Source organism: Sturnus vulgaris, chromosome 14 (genome assembly GCF_052056855.1).
Source record: "Sturnus vulgaris isolate bStuVul1 chromosome 14, bStuVul1.hap1, whole genome shotgun sequence".
Lineage (NCBI taxonomy): Eukaryota > Metazoa > Chordata > Aves > Passeriformes > Sturnidae > Sturnus > Sturnus vulgaris.
The window spans coordinates 16,443,763-16,465,471 of NC_142256.1; the positions used below are offsets into that span (position 1 = coordinate 16,443,763).

The 21,709-nt window shown below is 45.6% G+C and overlaps 1 protein-coding gene across 6 annotated transcripts in view; it reads left to right on the forward strand.

Moving 5' to 3' along the window:
* GAB3 (GRB2 associated binding protein 3) overlaps positions 1-21,709 on the forward strand; it is an 84,910-nt gene that overhangs the window by 24,895 nt on the left and 38,306 nt on the right. For all 6 annotated transcript variants that reach the window (XR_015806790.1, XM_088173266.1, XM_088173265.1 and 3 more), the window contains exon 2: positions 20,925-21,228. Coding sequence is in view for 5 of the 6 variants with exons in the window: in XM_088173266.1 (XP_088029392.1) it covers positions 20,925-21,228 (304 nt within the window). In the remaining variant the exon portion in view is untranslated. The remainder of the gene's footprint in view (positions 1-20,924; positions 21,229-21,709) is intronic.

The window sequence follows — 21,709 nt, forward strand, 5'->3', positions numbered from 1 at the left end:
CTCAAAGGCTCAAGTGTTACCCTCTTACTATATTATACAATTACATTATAAATCACATTTGTTGATAGATATCACTAACACCCTGAATTCCCCTGAGGCTGAAAACTGTGAATGGTATGTTAGCACAGAAGTGTTAAGTATGTTGAACTTGTGTGTTAGGACTTGTTTGCAACAGAAATGTGACTTGACTTTGGGACAGCTCTGCTTCTGGTGAGCAGGAAGACCCAAATTTCTATTTCTTCCTCACTGTGAAACACTCATGCTCAGGAACAGCACCGATCCAACCACCAGTTGCAGAGATGGGGAGAGCAGTTTTCCCTGTCCTCTCCAAGCAGTGTCAAGGAGGGAGGGCTGACACCTCCAGCAAGCGCCTGTGGAGACCCAGTCCAGGAGGAGAGGGGGCTTATAGTTGGGCTGGGCAGGATATAGCCTGAGTATTCCTTGGTATATGCCAGAAGATCTCCAGCTGGTACTGCTGTTGGCCAGAAGACTAAAAAATTACCATCTTTCAGTCAAGGATCCTGCCCACCAGGTGCTCTATGTTCAGTTGTTCAAAGAATATCAGTAAAGGGCTAAGATAATTCCTATTCCAAACTTCAAGAAAGAAGAGTCAGAGGCAGCCAGGCTGTGAGTGAGTCACACAGGAATACACTAGCACACATCTTGTACATAGTGATTTTGAGTACTGATGAGTAAAATACAAGAAACAACTAAAAGCTTGCATAGAAAAGGCTTTATTTGAAGAACATTTTCTTAATTCTTTGGGAATTCAACAGATCTGTTCAATGTTGTGCTGAAAACATCTGTTAATGTCATCTGTAAAGACTGCTAGAAGCCAATTTAAGATGGAACGAAAGAGATGCAGAAGAACATCAGAAGTTGCAGAAAACGCAGAGCAGCCATCACCTCAGGCTCAGTGCCTGCCCAGTGTCACTGCCTGTGCTGGCAGCAGAGGCAGAGGAATGGTGGAGGAGGAGGGGGAGGCTTGCACAACTATTGCTTGCTCTCATCATCCCAAAGGATCAATTTTCAGACTATTACCTACTTTCCCACACATGCAGACACATATACATCACTGGTCCAGAGAGGATTTATAAGTTGCCATCTGAGGAATCACTATCAAAACACAGACACCATTTGCTTTAGGGTTGTTTGTGATTCTCCGGTAATGGCTAATGCCCAAAGCCAGAAACAGCCCCGGCCCAGTTGTCCTACCGGGGACAATGTATAGTGCTCTCAGCTTATTTTTCTCTAAGGCACAGCTGTGTCTTTGGGCTCCTTTAAATCTGTCTTCAGCTTAGTTACAGAGCAGAGGCTTTCTTCATTCCTGAGCCAGCTCCGACAGACACAGCTATCTAGCAAGCTCTCCAGCACAATCGCAGGAAGTTATTCCAAGCCTCAGACAAATCCCATTTCTATCTCTGGAAGAGTAAAAGGTCAAAAAACATGAGGCTGTACCTCTGCCAGCAACACCAGCCCCAGCCGTCACAGCCCACGGCGGGGCTGAGCAGAGGGGGACGCGAGCCCAGCGCTGCCTCCCACCAAAGCTCTGGCCTCCTGCAGGGACCAGTGGCTCCTGCCCATATGTCTCCAGGAGGTGCGTGGGGCTCCGAAAGGGCTTCACAGGCTGTGTCATTCCACAGGCAACCCCAGGAGAAGGAAGAAAGAATGCATAAGGACCAGGTTAAGCAGACTTTCCCTGGGAGTCAGCGGAGCCCTCTGGTCCCGCCTACCATAATTACTCTTGGCATCCAGCCACATCCCCATCCTCTCCCAGCAGTAGGCAGCTTAATTAGCACAAGTCCTGAGTAGCTCTTGCCCTCTACTTGCAGTGTACTAGTGAAACAGGAGGTTTCTAGGGCTCTCTGCAATTTTTTAGTAGCAGCCAGAGGTGCCAGCTCTCTCAGCTACCCTGGCAAGTCGTGCCTGTTACACCATGCTTTGGACACGGCGCTGTTGCACTGGCAGCTCCTGCAGTGGAAGCAGGGATGTGAGGCATTGTCTGTCATCATTCCTCACTGTTCTCATAGGATTTCAGTAATGGCCTCTTCCCTCCTGTTGCATTGCTGGCTTTTCTGCTTGGCTTTAGCAAAGGAGATACCTCATAACAATGCATAAAATGGCCGGCCCACGGCCCAATGATTCAGAATGTGATGGGTCTACTCCACCCCTAATAAAAACTGGGTCTAATTTTGAGAAGCCCTTCCTGGAGGAGCTATGCCTTCCTCATGCTGGGACCAGGGATCTGCTATCAGCGTTCTGCAGGTTGTGCTGTATGTGTGCTGCTGGGGATGAAGCTGCTCCTCTGTGACCTCCCCATAGAGCTGTAGCACCCAGTCCTTTCTCTGCATGGTCCCCACAGTTCTTTTTTAATTTGTCCGTCTTCCTTCAGCTTTCCTGCTCCTCCCATCACTACCTGTAAGCATCAACAGGCCTGTTGATACCCACATGCTGTTGCTCCTAAAATAGCATCAGGCAGGAGCCTAAATGGCAGAGCCAGGGAGCAAAACATTGCCTACTAAAACAGAAGTGGATTTGAGACCTCTAATAAAAAGAATAATCTGCATGGCTCCCAAGCACCACATTTCAACTGAAGGCAGCCACAGAGAAAGTCTGCTTTGTTTTTCTCTAATAGGCTGAGCACTGTAGCTTCAGTGCAGAGTTGAGGATGTTGCATACGATTTCTTGTTGTGAATGTGCCTGTGTCCACACCCTCCCTAAAATAAATGCTTTGAGCAGGGCTTTCCTAGCCAGTGTGAGGGTACTGACTGTCCAGGATTTGCACTCTTTGAAACAAGCTGAAAGCACATTGTTGGGCACAGATCTTCAGTTATTTAACCATTCTGTGGCTCGGCCATCACTGGTGAGAGGAGGAGGAGAACTCAACAGTGCCTAGGAAGGGAGTGCAGTTCCTCAACACGGGAGAACCCTGTGGATCAACTCTACTTGCACATTCAGCTGATCATGAAATGGTCATATCTGTGGAGAGTTTTGAATTTTTATGTGTCTGCATTTTGGTTGGAGCAGATCTTAGTGTGTAATGCTGTCTTGGCATTTCTGCTGCTAGCTTCTCTGTCTTTATTAATCTTTCCTATAGGGTTAGAAGCAATAAAACCCACTTCAAAACTGAAAATTATTTCAAAATTCAACAGAGGAATTCCAAAGCAGCTGGAATTTCACTTCAATTCCTGTTTTGCAATTCAAGTTGACAGCATTCACAGTTCAAGTATTAGCATCAGCCACACTTACATTTGCTTCCTTCAGAAGCATGTGCAAGCACTGCAGACTATGCAGATGACTGTACACTTTTGGCTTTGAAGATTTATAGAATTTGGGCTAGCTGAGGTATGGTTTTAAAGCTAACTAACAACTCTTCTCATCAGAGGAAAGCAGAACACACCTTGGTCATTTCCAAGGTCATGTGGGGGCCTTTCATCCCAACATAGCAGCATGGCCTCACCAGCTGGTTGGGATTGCATCATCCTGGGCAGCCCTCACTGGAGCCTCACTAGGGCTAGAGCCAGATGTGATTCAGGTGCCCCAGATGTGCTTCAGGTCTTTCCCAGACATCAGGATGCAGAGGGAACAAGTGTACAGATAATTCCTTCAGGGCAGAGGGTGTGTAGGTGACAGTGCACAAAGGCGGTGGCACTGACCTGCCATGACCAGCTGGGAGGGGCAGGGAGGGCACAGGTCACACTAAGGTGAGGCAGGTGAATGGGCAGGAAAGGGAATGGCCAAGGACCTTGTGCAGCTCTTCATATTCCCCATTTTCTTGCAGCCTTGGCATAGGAGAGGGTGGCTGGTTGGAGGCATGACAGACCCTTACTGCCACATGTTCATGGGACACAGCAGCCTATATGTGAGGGATCCCTCATTCTTTAACTGCAGACACCAGGAGGGCACAAGAAGGCACCTCTCCATGGAGCACATCCCATCTGTCTCTCTTTTTCCCCAGTGCCTGTTCAAACAGCACCAGCAGCAGAGGCAGGGGCACATCATCACACAGAAGCAGTCCAGTCTCGATGCCTTCTCCTCCTTCCTTGTCCTTTTTCTCGCTGCTTCCAGGGAGCCCTGGTGAGACAAGACAGCCATCAGCATGCACAGAGCAAATGATGCAGTCACAGTCTGCATCCACCTCCTTACTGCTCCCTGGTGACCTCATTTTCTGGGTGTAGCTCAGAGTGTATAAACCACAAAAAAAAAGGGGGGGGTGGGGATAGGGAAGGGGGGAGAAGAGATAGAAAAGAAGTTGCAGAAAAGCAGAAATAAACGCTGTAGTTTTGAAAATGCTTGTGGAAAAACCCAGCTGGCTCATTGTCCTCACTTTTGTAACAGTAACATTGATACTATTTCACCATCCCACAAGCACATACTCTTCTGATAGCTTTTCTGTTTAAAAAATACGTAGATACAGATAGGCTGCACAATATCACTGCCTTCAACCACGTTTACCAGTTTACATTACTAAGAATCTGGATTTTGGTGTTTCATAGATTAGTGTGCTGGCAGGTTGAAAAATTATAGAAAGGGAGCTAGTACCCTTCTGCCACATTGCTCATATTTAAGACATTGCTGAGCACATTAATTGCAAGTTGAACCCAGGACATCAAGTTGAACTTTAATTTCTGAAATCTGTCTTTACTCTCAAATTGTTCCACTATTTGTGGAGTTTGGCAGCTAGTTTTAGTTCTGCTGTACTCACAAAAAACCTGCATTACAAATCCCTGTCAACTGGCTGAACATAACCCCAAAGAAAAGGAACCTGCTCAGGAAAGCTGGCCTGTCCTCTTGCAAGTGGCATCTTCACCATCTTGCAGCAATGAACCCTTCTGGGAAATCCATGGGATTCTGCAGAAATGAGCACTTTTATTTTTCACTCTTTGTCTCCTTTCTGTTTGGGGAGGCCCTGTTGCTCTCCCTGGCATCGGCAGCCCTCCTGGGATTTCACATGTGGGACCTGGCCTTTCATAGCACAAGGAGGACCACAGCCAGCTGTGAGGAGAAGCCCTGCTCCTGCCCTTCCCTTTCCCCATGGCCAGAGTGGGGAAGCTCAGGTGCTCACACAGGGTAAAGCGAGAGGTGGTGTCTCCGTTTTGAGTTGCCAATTTAAATAAACTTATTTTTCCTGTTGTGAGACAGAACCAGGAGCAAAAGAGCAAGGCAGGCCTAAAACTTGAGAGAGTATAAAAGAAAATTTATTAACTACACAAACAAAGAGAAAGGAAAAGAAAAAAAAATCAGAATAAGATTTTTCAGATCACTCCTTCCCTCCCTCTCCCAATCTTCATAACAACAAAACAAACATATAACAAATATTTCGGTCAGTCCCCAATTTAGTCTTTCTCAGTTCACTTCTGGAGAGAGAAGCCTCTTCTTGTTGAAGTTGTAGGGATTTTTCCCACAAGAAGGAAAAAGACAGTTCTCTTGTGGTTTTATCTTTCACGATTTGCATCCGCCCGGGAACCTGCAACCGTGACATTCCTCCCAACTCTACAGCTGTCCCAAAGCTGTAGATGTGGGCCATGTCTGTCCCATGGGGTATTACTTTTAAGAATGAAATGTTCGACAGCAAAGATTCTCTCTGTCTCCTTTTTCTCTGCTCAGGCTTCATTTCCAGAAAACTGAAATCCCCTTCTTTTCTCAGGGCAAAAATTCTCAACATGGTGCTCTTTAGTCAAATCATCTATTAAATGGAACATTTCCATCCCCCCATGTCTCTTTCCATGGTTTATAGGAATATTCAGTACATCAGTTCATCCCTACAATTTTACAAAAAGATTTTCAGCCATTTCAGCATCTTCTCATTCTTCTTCCATCTTAAAAACTTAGCTCTTACATCACTGACTTCAGAAATCTTCTTATTCCCTTTCATATTCAAAGGAAAGGCTGAAGGCTTTGCAAATCTTATCTGAACACTTAAGAGTTCAAGTTTAACACAACTACTAAAGTTGGGCCAGGCTCAGGCCGCGCTGGGAGGCAGCTGAGGTGTCAATCAGCCTTTCTGGGGCTGGGCTGCAGCCCCACACTGCTCATGGCCACCCGGGCAGGCCCGGCCCGTCCGGCAGCAGCAAGAGTCGGCCTCCCCCCACGCCAGAGCCGCGGGCCCGTGGAGGAGGAAGCCGTGAAGGTCTCATCACACAACCTTTTCTCCCCCTGGCCATCGGGTCCCCTCGTTGGCAAACGGGGCCCAAGCGGCCTCCCGAGCCTCCCCCGGCATGGGGGAAGGGGAATCTCGGGTTGGTGTTACCTGCTCAGCCACCAGAAAGACAAAGAGGCTCAGTTCCGGATTACCTCCTTCAAAATGTGTGTGCACGGAGCAAACTAACTTTCTCTAACTGGCTGTTGCAGGTGTCACAACCCCCACAGAGGAAATTCTCTTAGAGAAAACCTCTCTCTGAGTTTCTTCTTCCTAAGTCAACCTATCACAGGTGGGGAGGCAGAGGTGGGTACACAGCCAGGCAGGGCAATCCTTGCATCACACCTCATCCTTTTAGTGTCACAAATAATTTGGGCCTTCTGCACCACAGAGACAGCAGGACACTACCCAGTTCTGGGTTAGGCAGATTCCTGAGTAGCATCAGTCTCCTGCCCACAGGCCAGCAGTAGGAAGCTAATTTGGGGCATCCTGAAGTTACTACTTGCATGTGCACTGTGTGGTCTAAAATATTCAATGTCCAGGCAAAGCTGGGTTCGGCAAGTCTGGGGCATTTTCTATGAAATAAGTCATGGTCCATAGCTGTTTTAATGGTGCTGTCATCAGAGTGCAAGCCTGTAAATATGCTGGGATACCAGAATTTGGAGTGTTAAAGTGTGCAGCATGCCAGAAGTAATTGTTTTCCTTCTGCAGCCTGTTATATTCAGATGTTGAGGAAATGATTTAATATTTCTGAATATGTTATGATTTCACCGTTTGGTTCAGCAAGGGAAGTTTGAGAAGTCATGGAAATGGAGATAAACTTTACATATGCTCGTAGGACCTTATTTTCCATGCTGAGTTTTTTCAATAGCAGTGCTATACAGCATATGCCAGCCCTGGCTACTTTCATATCCCCACATCCAGGCAAAAGTTTCAGCAGTAACAGGGGGCTGAAAAAGCTTAACCTATATGTGATTTGCAATGGGAAGGACTAGTCTCAGGAGGTGAGAGGAGAAAGGGCTGATGATGAAGATGCTTCCTCATGAGAGGAAAAAGAGATGCAGACACTGATCTCCTACACTGATCTCCTGTCTGGTGACCAGTAAGAGGACCAAAGAACAACATGAAACTGTGTCAGGGTAGGTTTTGGTTGGATATCAGGAAAAACTTCTTCACCCAGAGGGTGGCTGGGCACTGTAACAGGCTCCCTAGGGAAGTAGTCACAGCACCAAGCCTGACAGAGTTCAGGAAATGTTTGGACAATGCTCTCAGGCAGAGGGTGTGACTTTTGAGGATGCTGCTTTGCAGAGCCAGGAGCTGGACTCGATGAACACAGGGTGTTCTGTGATTCTGTGAGCAGCACAGCTCAGGACCCAGGTGCCAGTCCCGAGTCCATGCCAGAAGCCACAGATTTGTGCCCTGCTGCTCATTCCCGGTTCCACTGGAGCATTATGCTCCATGGGCCAGTGTGGAGTAGGCAGAGTGCTGAGAAAAAAAAGTGCAGGTCTGCAGAATTTCACAGGCAGCATTGCCTTCCCAGAGTGGAGCAGAGGAACGCACAGTTATCTCCTAAGCATGGGAAGTTTACACAAGCAATGTTTGGATACTTGAGCTGACTTTAACCAGCTGACTTTTTGAAGCACACTTAAAATGTAAAGGAAAGTGGAGCTCACAGGGTGCTGTTTCTTCAAACCCATCATCCTGAAACCCTCTTTTCTTGGATGACACACAGGGCTCAAGCAACAGAAAAAGAAAGTGCTGACAACTCAGAGAGAATTCTTAAACAAAAAAAAGCAAAAGGAAAACCTGGCACAAGGAGCATTGTTTATATGTTTTCTAACTTTTATGTATTTTAAAATAAAAAATGAGAGGCAGTGGATGCTGCATATTATGACCACTTCTACACAAGCTAAGGAGAACAAAAAAATAAGTCTAAAAATATTTAAAAACTAGCTCTGCCTCCTGTCAAGTGTAAAGCAGATACTAATTTAAGACAGCTTTTAAAGAAGTAAACCCAGGTCTGGAGATGTAACACTGCCTAGAGAATAATAAAAGGTTAAGCATCACAATTTAGTTGATGAGAAGACAGGTGAAAACTGCATAACTGCAATAAAAATAAAATTAAAATTAAAATTAAATTAAAATTAAAAAAGAAAATTATAAATTCCATAGTGTAGATGGTTTTCTAGTAATGTACTTTGAAATGAACAAATGGGTGTAAAACCAGCTATTGAGTACTATTCAGCCACCTTCAGTGTTGTTGAGGTTCAACTCAACCTGCTTTAAAGGAAGCATGGGCCACCTAAATATACCCCCTTTAAAAAACATCAGTACTTGCGTATATGCAATGTAAGGACTTCATCCAGCACATTCCACCGTCTGTTTCGGTTTGTGCCTTGCCCACACACTTGGTGTGCTCTTAAATACAATTATAGTATTTACTAAGTAGGTCTGACAAATAACTCTTAGTTTATAATCTGTTTTGTTTTCTGTAAATATTCACCAAGGGAATATGGCCAGTGATGACTGGCTTTGGCTGAGCATCTGAATCACACAGCACTGCTTCCAGTTGGAGGCTGCGGAGACCTGATTGCTCAAACTGCATTTCTGGGACAAATACAGACCTTTCCAAACTTCACTTTATTTCACCATAATTGGTTTGTTTTCTGGTTGCATTCCGATAGTTCTTCCCAGTGCACCAGACACTCTCTGCTCCTGCAGGAGCCCTGGCAGCCCACTGTGGTACCCGGCTTGCCAGTCTGCCCGTGTTGCTGTAAGAGCTGAGTGCCTGTGCTGCACAGTGCCTGCTCTGTCCAGGTATGGCCAGGGTGAGACCTATGGGGGCAGTCTGCCTTCCCCCAACAGGGGCTTTTACCATGCCTGAAGTCACCAGCAGATACTTGTTCTTTGACTGAAAAAAAAATCAGTTGAGGGCAGCCTGTGTGCAACCCACAAAACCCAGGCTAGACCCATGAAAGGAGAGGTAATCTTCTGATGTGTTTGGTAGAAATGCTCCTCATAAGTCCAGAGGCAGATTTCGTTTATTCAGATAATTTCTTCATATCATGTTTCCATTTTTGGGAATCTCAGAATTTCTCAAAGCTTCCTGTCAAGAGGAGGGCCTGCCCTCAGAGCAAATTTGCCCCTCAGAGCAAATGGGAGCTTTGCCATTTACATCAGTGGAGTTTAAATGTCTCCGCAAAGGCCAATTGGTTCCTACAGGACTGATTTCAAGCCAATATATAGATCCCAGAGGAGATGTCTGAGTCTGTGCACCTTGGAGCATGCAATTAAATCAGTGCCCCCCTCCACATGCCTAAAACCAGAGCTCATCTGGATACTATATAGATGCTGTTGTGAGATTGGACCAATTCCTATTTTTCTTTCTTTGTCCATATGTGCAGAAAGGTTGGTACTTATTTTCAACAAAAGTGGCCTGTTCTCTACGGCAAGTTCTCCCACACATATGCACCTCCTCCCTGTTTTTCTGCCTGCCTCCCGCACACTTCCTTTCTCCAGGCAATTTTAGAAGTGAAATGAAGTGCAAAGGTCAAAGTCTTTGTGGCATGTAGCCATGAAGCCAATAAGGTTGTAAAAAAGAACAGCCCAGATTTGGCCTCAAGGGGATGTGGAGGATACAGCTCTTTACTTCATGTGCACCCAGATCAGCTGAGCAGGACACTGAACATGGAGGCATTTCTTGAACCTCGTTGTTATGATCAGGCAAAAGTGCTACAGCCTGAACATTTGCAGCTTTTATTCTGCTCCTGCTGGCTACTCGCTTTTCTTCATTAGGCCTGACAGTGTGTTGCTGAACACTTTTCTTAAAAAAAAAGGTGGTGGTGTGGTTCCCTACTAAAAGAGTCACTTTGCCCAATTTCCTGTTTATGCTGGAGCTGCTGCAGCATCATGTGAGCACAGACAGTTGTAGATAGGCTGGTGACTGTTGCTGACCTCACACCACATGTTCAGTTAACTAGGTGAAACAGCAAAATTTGCTCTGTTTGTGTAAAGAATGCTGAGAAAACTACGAGTTCCAAGTAAAACAGAGGGAGAGGGACTCCCGATAGCGTGAGGCAGGACACAATCTCCAGGCAGTTTTTTTCTAGTCTTTAACTGCTTTGCACATCTGTATTCACATTGTGCTTGCAAGTAACAAGAAATGGGATTAGCCCTTACTCCTTTCCTTAGCAAAGCAGGTTTGGAGTCCTTCCATGAAAGCTACTAGCAAATTTGCTCAAAATTTGTCCAAACTTCAGTCCCTTTGGTATATACATTTTCCTATGCTTGTTTCCAAAAATGACTGAAGACTCCTGTGACTTAGCTAGATTCAGTTATTCAGCAGATGCTTATATCCAGAATTAGTATTTCAGAACTGTTTCTTAAACAACCTGGGAGCAGCCTATTTTTCATTAAGATCTCAAAGATCTATGCAGAGTCTTCAAAAAATCCTTTAATACTGTGCAAGGCCTTTTGATTGAAGACATTCTAAGAAATCAAAATTTACCTCTGTTCAAAATTATGTCTTATTACTAAAGTTGGTATTAAAGAATTTATTGTGAAAAAGTCAGAGGGATCTTAAGAGTTTCCAGACCATTTTACACAAGTACTTTTTATGTAAAAGTAGGAATTCCTATCAGGCAACTTAAAGCTTCAGTAGCATTTTTTCCACTTACAGAAAACAAAGTATGGTTAAATCCAGGAAGACCTGTGTCAGTGTATTAAGTTTCTCCTTTCTCTCTGTTTTCAACTTGTTTCCGTAAAAAGCCCAATCCTGCATCCTGAGAAATACAAATTTTGTTTTTTAACTGACCAGAGGAGTGGTGCCAAGCCAGACCAGCAGTACTCTGTCCATCAACCTCTGCCACCTTATGCAGCTAAAAAAGGGTTTCAGATGCGAAAGTGTCACTGCAGATTGGCTGAAACCAAACACACAGATGGGAGTGCATCCCTGTGGGTGTGTGGAGAAGCAGCCCGATTATCAGGAGTACAGTATAACTTCAGAGGCAGGTGTATCCTGTGACGGATGAACAAATCACAACATATGGAGGCTGTAACCACGATGCACCAGTTGTCAAGTGCTTTAGGATTCAAAGGTGAAAAAAAGCACTCCAGAAACTTAAAATGCATTCAGGATGATAACAATGTCATTTTAAATGCTACATATAAACATGCTGTGAGGGAATATGGAACTAAAACTCTTGGCTAGCGGGTGAGGCTGTAAACATCCTCATGTAAAGAGTCCTGCCTGTAACTCTTCACTGTCAGGGAGCTTAAATGCTTGCAAAATTGTAGCAGCAGTCAGAAGGTGTCGTTTGAGGGGCAGATTAAAGGAATTACTGCTTCGCAGTGCCTGACTTGTGAAGGAAAATTGTCCTGGAGGAGCGGAGGGCTCTGGGTGGGAGGAGGTCCTTGAATGGCAATAATCACTGCAATGTTATCTTCTGCTGCTGGGAACTCTGCTCTGACCTGTGACCTATTTTACATCCCCACTAAAAGTGAAAAAGAAAGACAAAATGAAACAGAAGGTATGAGAATACTCATGCTGTGAATCAAGTCCAACCCTGATGCCCCAATACTTTGGTACCCCCTGCCTAGCATCACAGGCTGCAGCATGCAGGGATACAGGTGACACAGGGTCCACCTGCCTGCCCAGGCAAGGTCAGCTGGCCAAAATCAGCTTCCCTCCACCCAGGGCTTTTGTTCACCCATTGCAGCATCCTCTTGATGAGAACTGGAGGTGCACTAGAAGTGCTGGCAGCCCAGATGGAAAGTGGCCATTCTGGGGACAAGGCTGTTCCCAGACCTGTGCAGATATCACAACACAGCTGGCTTTCTTTTCCTTAGCCTGATTTTACATCAGTTCTCTGGATTACTTTGGGATCTGCTTTACATTGATGCTGAGTCACAAAACTTCCAGTTGTTTCCTGAAAGCGAGTGACATCATCTTTACCATCTTATTAGTCCCAATGAACCCCAGCCATGTGAAGCTGAGGAGTTTCTTAATTTTTTATTAATACCAGCTATGTCCTTTCCTGGTGCCCCACAGGTATTGCCAGGTTTATCAGCTGGCCCTGGTCCCTTGGTGATCCTGACAAATTCCTCTCGGCCACAAGCCTCTCTCTGGGAGGTGCAGCCCTCAGGGAAGAGCTGGGCTTCTGCCCTGGGGTGGCAGTGCTAATTTCATATTCATTGAGCCTTATACTTTCTGTAAATGAGCTCAAAGTGGCCTGCACATATTTGCAAGGGAAGCTCCAAGCTTTCAACACCACTGCTGTCAAAATAGGAGGAAGAATAGAGATGTGATGCTCTGCACTGGCAGTGGAGAGGGCAGGTCATTGACTCCATGCCTGTTGCAGGATGTCACTGTTAAAGAAATACATGGAAAATGGATTGCCACCCTGCCACCATTTCTCCGGTGTTTTGCTGTTGTGTGTTTCACAGGCAAGGCTTTATCAGCCCAGAGCCATCTCCGTAGTCTCAGAACAGTGGTGAGCAGTGAGGTCTGTCAAGTGTTGGGGTGACAGGTCCTGCCTGCGCTTCAGACCTCAGGACAAGACCCTGTGAAGCCATTTGACATATTGCAGCCCCCTGGCTGAGGTGGAGCTGTGGTGGTTTTCTGCTGTGGCAGTGTTTGTTGTAGCTGTGTGGCAATGTTTGTTATAGCTGGGATCAGTCAGTGAGCTTTTCCGCACAGCAAGATCTTGTGGGATAAGATACTCCATCAGCATATTCCCCTGCAAACTCCAGGGACCCATCTGGGCAGCATGACCACAGCACCTACATTTCTTCTCTGTGGGAGAGCCCCTTGACACCCACCTACCAGAAGCCATGGAGAAAGTGAGTAGGGCACAGCACTGCTGCTCCCCTTCAGCCCGCAGAGCTGTGAGCAATTCCTACTTGCTTGAGGAGCAAAGGGATGCTGTACCGCCTTGCCAGTGTCCTCGGGGAAAATCTCTCATCAAAATGACTGTGAGGAGCAGTTTTTTATTGCTCTTATTAAAGGACAGGGCACATGAGTGAAATTATATTTCTTCATCCAAATGGGTGGCTTCTTTCTCCCTCCACAAAATGAAGTGAATTCATTATTGATTTTACCGTCAGAACTTGTTTTCTTATTTTATGCAAGTATTTTAAGAACTTACAGTTCTCAAGTTTTTAGGTCTCTATATCTTTGACCCTCCATGCCCGAACAAATCCAGTAGAGTAACAAAGAATTTTCATGTTTATTAAATATCAGTGACTGACTCAAATGCAGATGTTTGTTTATGTAAAGCACCATAAATATTATGGATTAGGATGTCTAGCAGGCAATGGGAATGTGTGTAGCAGGTAACATATGACTGGGGGACATTTTTCTACTTTTTTAAAATGTGTGTCATCTTTTCTTCACAAACCACAGATTTCTTCATGTAAAGAAAGAGAAACAAAGAACACCTCTCTCCTTCTACAAGGTGTCCTCTAAGGTGCTTTATGACTAAGTTCTCATTGCACTTAAAGTGCATAAAATTTTCTGACTGGTCAGAAAATTGTCACTTTTAATCTATTAACATCCCTGTATCACCTTGAAAGGAAGAAGGTATTTCCCCTTGCACTATTCACCCATCACATGTCTTCTGAGGGCTCATGCTGTCTTTCTTGAAACAAGGTTCGTTTAGAGTCATTCTGAAACTACTGCGGTCAGAATGTAGCAGATGGAAATCCATTGTTAGTCTGTAGTCTGTCCTGAAATCGTTGTATGATAGCCCTTTGCACAGGATGAGCCAGACCATTTGTGCCAGTCTGTGTGGAAAGTTGTTTTGTATGGAAACACTGGTTAGCTCAGAGCTTTTCCCCACCAGAGAAAGAAGAGGTGCAGTGGGCATGAACAGGCAGGGAAAGGGAGACTGAATACCTTTCCAGCACAATCGAGAATGCCCCTCAACTTCCTTTGCACTCAAGCAAAGGGAGAAAAATTACTGCAAAAAAATATCTTATTCTATTCTCTAGATTAAATAGAAGTGCTTGACTGTGGAGGCAGGGGACGGGCCTAAGGGAGGAGTACCCCTCTCAGAAATTGAGTATTTATTGATTTTTCTTTCCCAGTCATAAACCATGAGTTTCAGCCTCTCACTGCTGAAGACATTTGTGAGAGCTGAGTGGAAAGTAAGGGAGACAAAATCCAGGAGAAGCATTAAACCAGTAAGTGATGGGCAGTGATCTCATCTGCTCCCAGAGTGCTCCACAGAGCTCCCAACAACGTCCTCTTTGAACACCATGACATTGTTTGCTGGGAGCTGGCACTGACTCCTTGCCGGTGCCCAGATTCCTCTTGCAGGGACTGTGCTCTGCAGCCCCGGCACCTCCTGCTCTGTGCAGGCAGGGAACCTCCGTTAACATACATGGTCTTAGTGGGCTTAGAATCAGCTACTTAAAAACCTGACTACATATGAATTTTAACTTCCTCTTTTGGGCTTTTTATAGGAAATGCTATAAAGTTCTGCTTAACTTCTTTTTTCCACAGGAATATGTTTAAAAACTGTTCTTTAAAAAAGACAAGCTGTGAAAACTTGTCTCAAGTGCTGGCACTCCCATGGGATTATCATCCTGCAGCTCTGCTAGTTCTCTTGCCCCAGGGATGGTGATTTAAACTGTGGACCCACAGTGAATGGCTGCAGGAACACTGTGCGCTGAAGCTCCCAGCCCTCAACCAGCTGTGGGAGAGAAGCCAAGCCAAACCCTTCTCTGGTGGGATTTGCAGCCTTCCCCTCTCCAATGGATTTTGTGGGATGAGAACAATTCCAAATAGTCAAGCCTATTGCAGTCATCCCTATCAGTGAGCTCTCAAACACTTCTTTGAGTGCCAGAGCCCCTGCAGCAGGCCTGGGGACCAGCACATGTCCAGTGCCATAAGCACAGCTGCAAGGCCACCAGACAGGCAACAAACCAGCACACAGCCACCCTTCTTTCTACTTCACCCTGCCATCTCCTTTGCTGCATTCTGTAAAATGAAGATTATCCTCATGGGGGAGTTGTAAGCATTAATACAGCTGGTCAAGAATTTCACATTTGTTGGTTTGTTGGTTGTTCTGTGTTTTGTTGTTAAAATCAGAAAAAAATCAAAACCCACAGGGCGAATTACATTTCAGGCCAATTTACCTCACCGAGCTTGTATGTTCTCTAATAAATTATTTAGATCTCAAATGCTGGATATATTGTACAAGCAAATAAGAACGTGGTCCTCAGGCAGAAGATAAGTGATTAAGGTCCTTGGCTAAACCTTTTCAGTGTTCATTCTGCCTTGTTCACTAGCCAGCTGCTTTTCAGCTCGGAATATGTTTGCTCAAGGCTTGTTTTGTCTGACAGTGCTGAGGTAGATCAAATGCTTACATGTAAGAGCAGCCCTCTAAACCTCACACCACTCACTCAGCAGAAGCAGAGAAGTCAGATTGTGGAAAGAGCAACCTCTTTCTTAGAAACCCTACTGAAATGGAAACAGAGCTGTTCCTCTTTCTTTCAGATGTGACTCTGGAATTCCCAAAGTCAAAAATTCAGGAGCAAGACAAAAACACTGATAGCTTGTATTACACAAAGGAATGTGCTGGCAGCCAACCAATGCTGCTGCAAATTCTTTCTTTCTTTTGGCATCAAATTGTTTCACTTACGAAGGGCAGATGAAAGTTCTAGATTGATGTTGGCTCTTGTCTGATGGTAGTTGTGTTTCTCTGATACAGCCTTCTCTCTAGTGCCCACAGAGCTTTGGAGGACATGTAAACTTCTAATCATCCTATCACTCCTTCATCAAGAAAATAATAATTTCAGGAGGCCCCAAAATATATGTAATAGTTTGGATGTAATAGCCTGGATGCATAGAACCTTTTTATAGTGTGATTGAGGATCCTAAACTGAATGCCAGGAATCAGTACCTATTGAAGTATATACTTCATCTCAGCCAGTCTTTCACCCTTAAATTGATCCGTGTTCTCTTGTAAATTTGGCAGAATGTGCAGCTCTGGACTAAATATTGGCAGATATTATTGGCTCTGACCAGCTGAAATAAATCTCTCCTCACCACGGCCCAGCCACTCTGGCCTGCCACCTGCCTGAGTGTCCCTGTTAGCCTCAAGCCACTGCAGGGGCTCACAAGGACTCTCTTAGCCTGGTACCAACACCCTCAGCAGACAAGGAGACAGTCCTGTAAGAGGGAAAGGAGGAGGCAGTTTTGTGACTGGTAAATGGTAAAAAGGAAGCTACTGAGGATGTACAGCTCTGCTGTGGGGCTGGGGTGGGCACTGGAGAGAGGCACAAGTCCCTGCCCTGTGGATGGGGACTATGAGGGGCCAAGCACCCTCAGCACCAGGGTGTATGAGCTGCTGAGGTCTTGAGAGATAGAAGCTGCTGCTGCTAACTCATCTGGCCAGGGCTTGTCACTGCTGGGCTTCCAGTGACCCCGTTGTGCTGCATCCCCTTACCCTGGGGAAAGGAGGTATACAGCAGATTGCAGGCAAATGCCAGGAAAATGAGGAGAGGATATTTGACTCAGAGATAAGAGACTCCTGCTGAAAGGTGTGCCAGAACCAAAAACCCTGCTTTGCCTATGCCATGGAACAGGGCAAGTCCTTACACAGGCAAACCTGCAATGGCAAACCTGCTCCAGTCCACTTGCAGGCATGCTGCAAGTAGCTCAAAAACCCTGTGCATTGTCACTCAGCATTGTAGGATAAGAAAAAGGGTCTTGCAGCCAACATTTTGTGGGTAAAGGCACATATAGGGGAAAGTTTCAGAATGGAAATTAGTCTGGGAGACAGTGATGGGACTGGATATGTCAAATGTAAGAGGATGTGCAAAAGATGGTCCTTCAACCCCATTCACGCAGGTAACTGTGTCATGTCAGCAGCTGGTGCCACTTTTTCCTTAGAAAGTGGAGGACAGAAAAAGGAGCCCAGAGAGTTGAAGTGCATGCAGATGCAGTTCGATGGTAAAATGAAGCTGATGTTAAGAGCAAGCACCCAGGGAAGAGGTGGTCCCATCTCCTCCCACCCTTCTACATTCTCCCTGGTGCTGGCCTGCCTGTGTCCAGCCAAGACTGGGTGCTGGGGCAGTGGGCTGGCTCCCATTGACTCCCCATATCCCAGTGTTGGATGTGGTGGTGTCTGCTGGTTTTGCTCCCTCAGATGACTCTTTGGTGTCAGGCACAGAACATCCCTGGCACAAGGCAGCAGGTGAGCTCACCAGGTGGCTCCAACAGGCTCCCTGTTGTCCATGCCACTGCCACTCTGCCATGGCACCTGATTTCAAGAGGGCTTGAGTACATAAATGTTAATGAAGATGAGTGTGAAAATGTTGATTCACCTGCACTGCTGGCTCAGGCTGCCATCCCTCAGTGCCTCTCCCTCCTCTGTACTCCAGAGCAGCAATTGGCAGCAAGGGAAGGTATTTACTTTGGTCCCAGCAGCTCCATGAGGCTGAGAGCACATTAATATTTGGGGCACTCCACAGTGGCAGCCAAGGCTGTTGACTTGTTTGAGCTTGTGATATCACTAAAGGGCAGTTCCTCTGTCTCACTCCACCCCCTCCCCTTTCCTGCATGTTTCAATAGTCTCTGTATAACCCCCACAAGAAAAATCTACTTGTTTTTCAGGTAGCCAGGGGCTGTTTGGCTACATGGGCCCCACCACGGGCCTGGAGAAGGTGCTGAGGGCACCACCCTTCCCAGGGGCAGTGCCGATTTAGGCAGCTATCTGGCATTGTTTCCCCTCAGCCTTGTTCTCACGGCTGCTCAGCTATGATAGCCAGTGTTTTCTCTCAAAGACTCAGCCTTGCTCTCCTCTCCCATCATGAGCCACTCTGACTGGGCACCTCTCCTTCTCCAGTCTTGCAGCACCAGCCCGATGATAAACGTGATCAAATTCTGTATCCAGAGGGAAACAGGTTAGCAGGCACCTTCTCAGAGACAGACCCAAACCAACAGAGCCACAGAGCCCTCACAGCACACAGCCAGCCTTTGCCTCCTAAATGTATACACTATGGGCTTTTCCACAAAGCACAGCAGCAGTTTTCTCTTTTCTCTCACCAGCTGCCCGGGTTGTGCTGAACACAACCTACACACTCCTTTAGAATCATGAAAATAAAATTGCTTGGATATGAAAGCAGGTTCTGACTGGGCTGTCCTGCCTCGCGGTGTCGTAGCAATTACCAGCAGGTAGCTCTGAGCTTCCACTTTTCCCCAGCTGATGGCTAGGGTGCCAGGCAGACAGTTGTTCTCCCATCCCCTGGCTCATCAGCTTGCTCAGATGCCTTAGCAGCCTGCTTCTCTGGGTGGTGAAAGAGCAGCTCTTGTCTTACACCTTCTGAAATATTTCTCTTTGGATTTTTAGGGGTGAGAGTGTGTTAGGGGTTGGGACCTTTCTGTCCTGATTTGTCTGTGGGGAGTGCATTGAGCCTGAGCAGGACTTGGATTGCAGGTGACAGAGATTTGGGCTCTTTTTGGTACTATACATGTGGTACCTGCTGGCCTGTGTTCCAGTGTTATATCTGGCAAGTCTACCAAGTTCCTTTTCCATTAAACATTTTTCTTTTGTTTCTGTTTCCTGTGTATGTTTCTCCTTTTCTCTGGCTTCCACAAAACTATGCTTGTCTAAGAAGTGTCAGTAATCTGTTATCTCTAACTACTTCCAACAGAGAACAAATCTAATAGGTCAAGTGGGGGCAAGACTTAGTTTTCTTTGTGTACCGCACTTCGTACCTCATCTCTGCTTCCTGTTTATTCCTGATGTAATGCCCTAGTCTGTAAGCCTCTCCTGTAAACAGGCTTGCTCAGCCTTGCAAGAGCTTTTTCCATGATATTTTGTTCTCTGTATTTGAAGAATCATTTGCTTTCAAAATAGATTGAGGTACTGCCAGGCTGAACAGACTTACTTCTTAGATAAATTTTTGGGTGAATATTGATAGACTGTGAAAAGTTGGCTGCAATGCAAAAAAAAATACAAATAAATTTATTTGGAGTACAAAAAGAAATGCTTTTTACTGACATAATGATCGTTGATATTTTTTTTGTTGCTCATTTTAACTATCACATGCCTATGGGAACTCAGCATGAGCAAAATATGTAGTGCCTAGATTATCTTAAACTGTGCCAGTAAGGACTCTTACATCTTATTGAAAGCAGCCTGCACTCAGTTATTTTGTCTTAAAATTGAATAGTTGCCTGTCTTTAAACTGACAGATCCACTCTTTGCAAAATAAGTGTGATTTTCAACTCAAAAGCAAGCTACCACCCAAATTTACATCATTGTGACAAAGTCCTTTTGCAAAGAGTTCTTGGGTAAGATTCAGGTAGGGAAGTTGTAGTAATGGTTGTTCAGATGTTTCTTTCAATTAACTTTTAACTCAAATGAAGGTAGGTAAAGCAGCCAGTGTCTGGGCAGGTGTTGGAGGTCTCTGGGCAGTATGTGAGCACCTGCACCTTTTCCATCGGACCTGAGGCAGCTGCAGCCTTAGCTTTGGCTGCTCCCTGGCCTGGCTGGTTTGGGCATGATGTATCCAACAGTTTTATGGAGTTTGGCAAGGGTGAAGGTCTTAATGTCTTATTTTGGCTTTTCTCTGTGGGACAAAGATCAGGATTGATTTCTTCTGGTCCTCAGAGTAGGTGTTGGTGACAAATATAACCAACACAGAGGCGCTTATACTGTTGATGAACAAAAACAGCTGCTGGGGAAAAAAGGGAAAGTATATTTTTTTGTGCCCAGAAACAGGGATGTGGCTTTATAGAGTGATGCTGCCAGGACTTCATTTAAGGCTCTATGGGACCTGTACCTTCAGTCACAAGGGTCAGAAAGCATCAGTGCTGGCCAGGTTTATTTTAGGTTGACAGTGCCCGTGTAAATAATTGTCCTTTTGTAAGATGCTGAAGTGTTCTGTTTAATTTTTAGCACTACAACTCCCTTAAGCTTTGTTCTAGGCTTTCAGAAGTAACTGGCAGCTCATTAGCAGCCTTGTAATAGCACTGAAAACTATAGGAGGGAAGCTGCACAGGGTATCTGAAGCCCTAGGCTTTGCTGGGCAAAAGGCACTTGTTTCTAGGTATGTGCAGTTCTTGGTGTTTTTGTTTTACAAAGGAAAATGTGTTCTCTCTTCTATGGATGAGGTGGTGATATATTGGATCATTTTGATTGCATCACGTTGGCAGGGTGAGGGGAAAGGAGAATGTTCATCTTGACCTCCCAGGGGCAACTCTGTGCCTGTTTTCCAATCTCCAATGCAAGTTGATAGCAAATGCATGAAATAAAAATCACAATTTGGCTAGCTTTTCAAAACAACTATATAACCTTAAAGAAAATAAGCATGGAGCACAAGTCCCATGAGAAGCAGCTAAAGGAAGCCGGGTTTTTCAGCCTGGAGAGGCCTGAGGGAGGACCTTATTACTCTAGAACTACCTGAAATAAGGTTGTGGCCAGGTGGGGGTTGGGCTCTTCTCCCAGGTAATAAGCAACAGGACAAGAGGAAACAGCCTCAGATTGCTTCAGGGGAAGTTTACTTTGGATGTTAGGAAAAATGTCTTCACTGAAAGGGTGGCTAAGCATTGGAACAGGCTGCCCAGGGAATTGGTGGATTCACTATTCCTGGAATTCTTGAAAAAACATGCAGCTACGGTGTTTAGGGACATGGTTTAGTGATGGGTTGGCAATGCTGGGTTGATGACTGGATTCAGTGAGCTGAGGGGTGTTTTCAAACCCTGATGATTCTGTGTGTGGGCTGTTGCTGTGGTAGGTGTTGGCACTAAAAGCTTTGTTTGTGCCCCTTGCAGGCCTGGCGGAAGCGCTGGTTCGTGCTGCGCAGGGGCCGCATGAGTGGGAACCCGGACGTGCTGGAATACTACAGGAATAACCACTCCAAAAAGCCCATCCGCATCATAGACCTCAATGAATGTGAAGTGCTGAAGCACTCAGGACCTAATTTCATCAAGAAGGAATTTCAGAACAACTTTGTGTTCATTGTGAGAACCACCTACCGCACCTTCTACCTGGTAGCCAAGACTGAGGAGGAGATGCAGATCTGGGTGCACAATATCAGCCAGATCTGTAACTTTGGACATCTAGAAGATGGCAGAGGTAGGATCATGCTCATCTTGGATGCTGGGAGAATGCCCAGGGGTGACAGGAGGTATGGACCTTGCTGTCAGGCTGGGCTGGGCAGGTAGAAGAGGACTGTTGTTCCTGTATCTCCATACAGCACTGAGATGATACTAAACCCTGATCTGAAAGTTCTCAGGGACCTCACTGCTGCTGGGAGGAAATACTCATTGGCTGCTTGATCTCACTTTGATGAAGCAATTCCTGCTGGAGCAAACAGCAGGTCGTTAAGAAAAGGTGTTGTTTATGTGAAAAGCTGACTATTATCTTCTGGGGCCATTTATTTCGTTACATGTCCTCTATTTATTTAGTTAAACTTTAATATAATGCACCTGCTCCAGGAAAGCATCCTGTATAACTCCCATTTTCTCAGGCTTTGCTGGATGTGGAATGTGCACAGACTTGGGTGTATATGTGTGTACATAGATCAGTGACAGAAATAATAAGCTGCCTTAGTCTG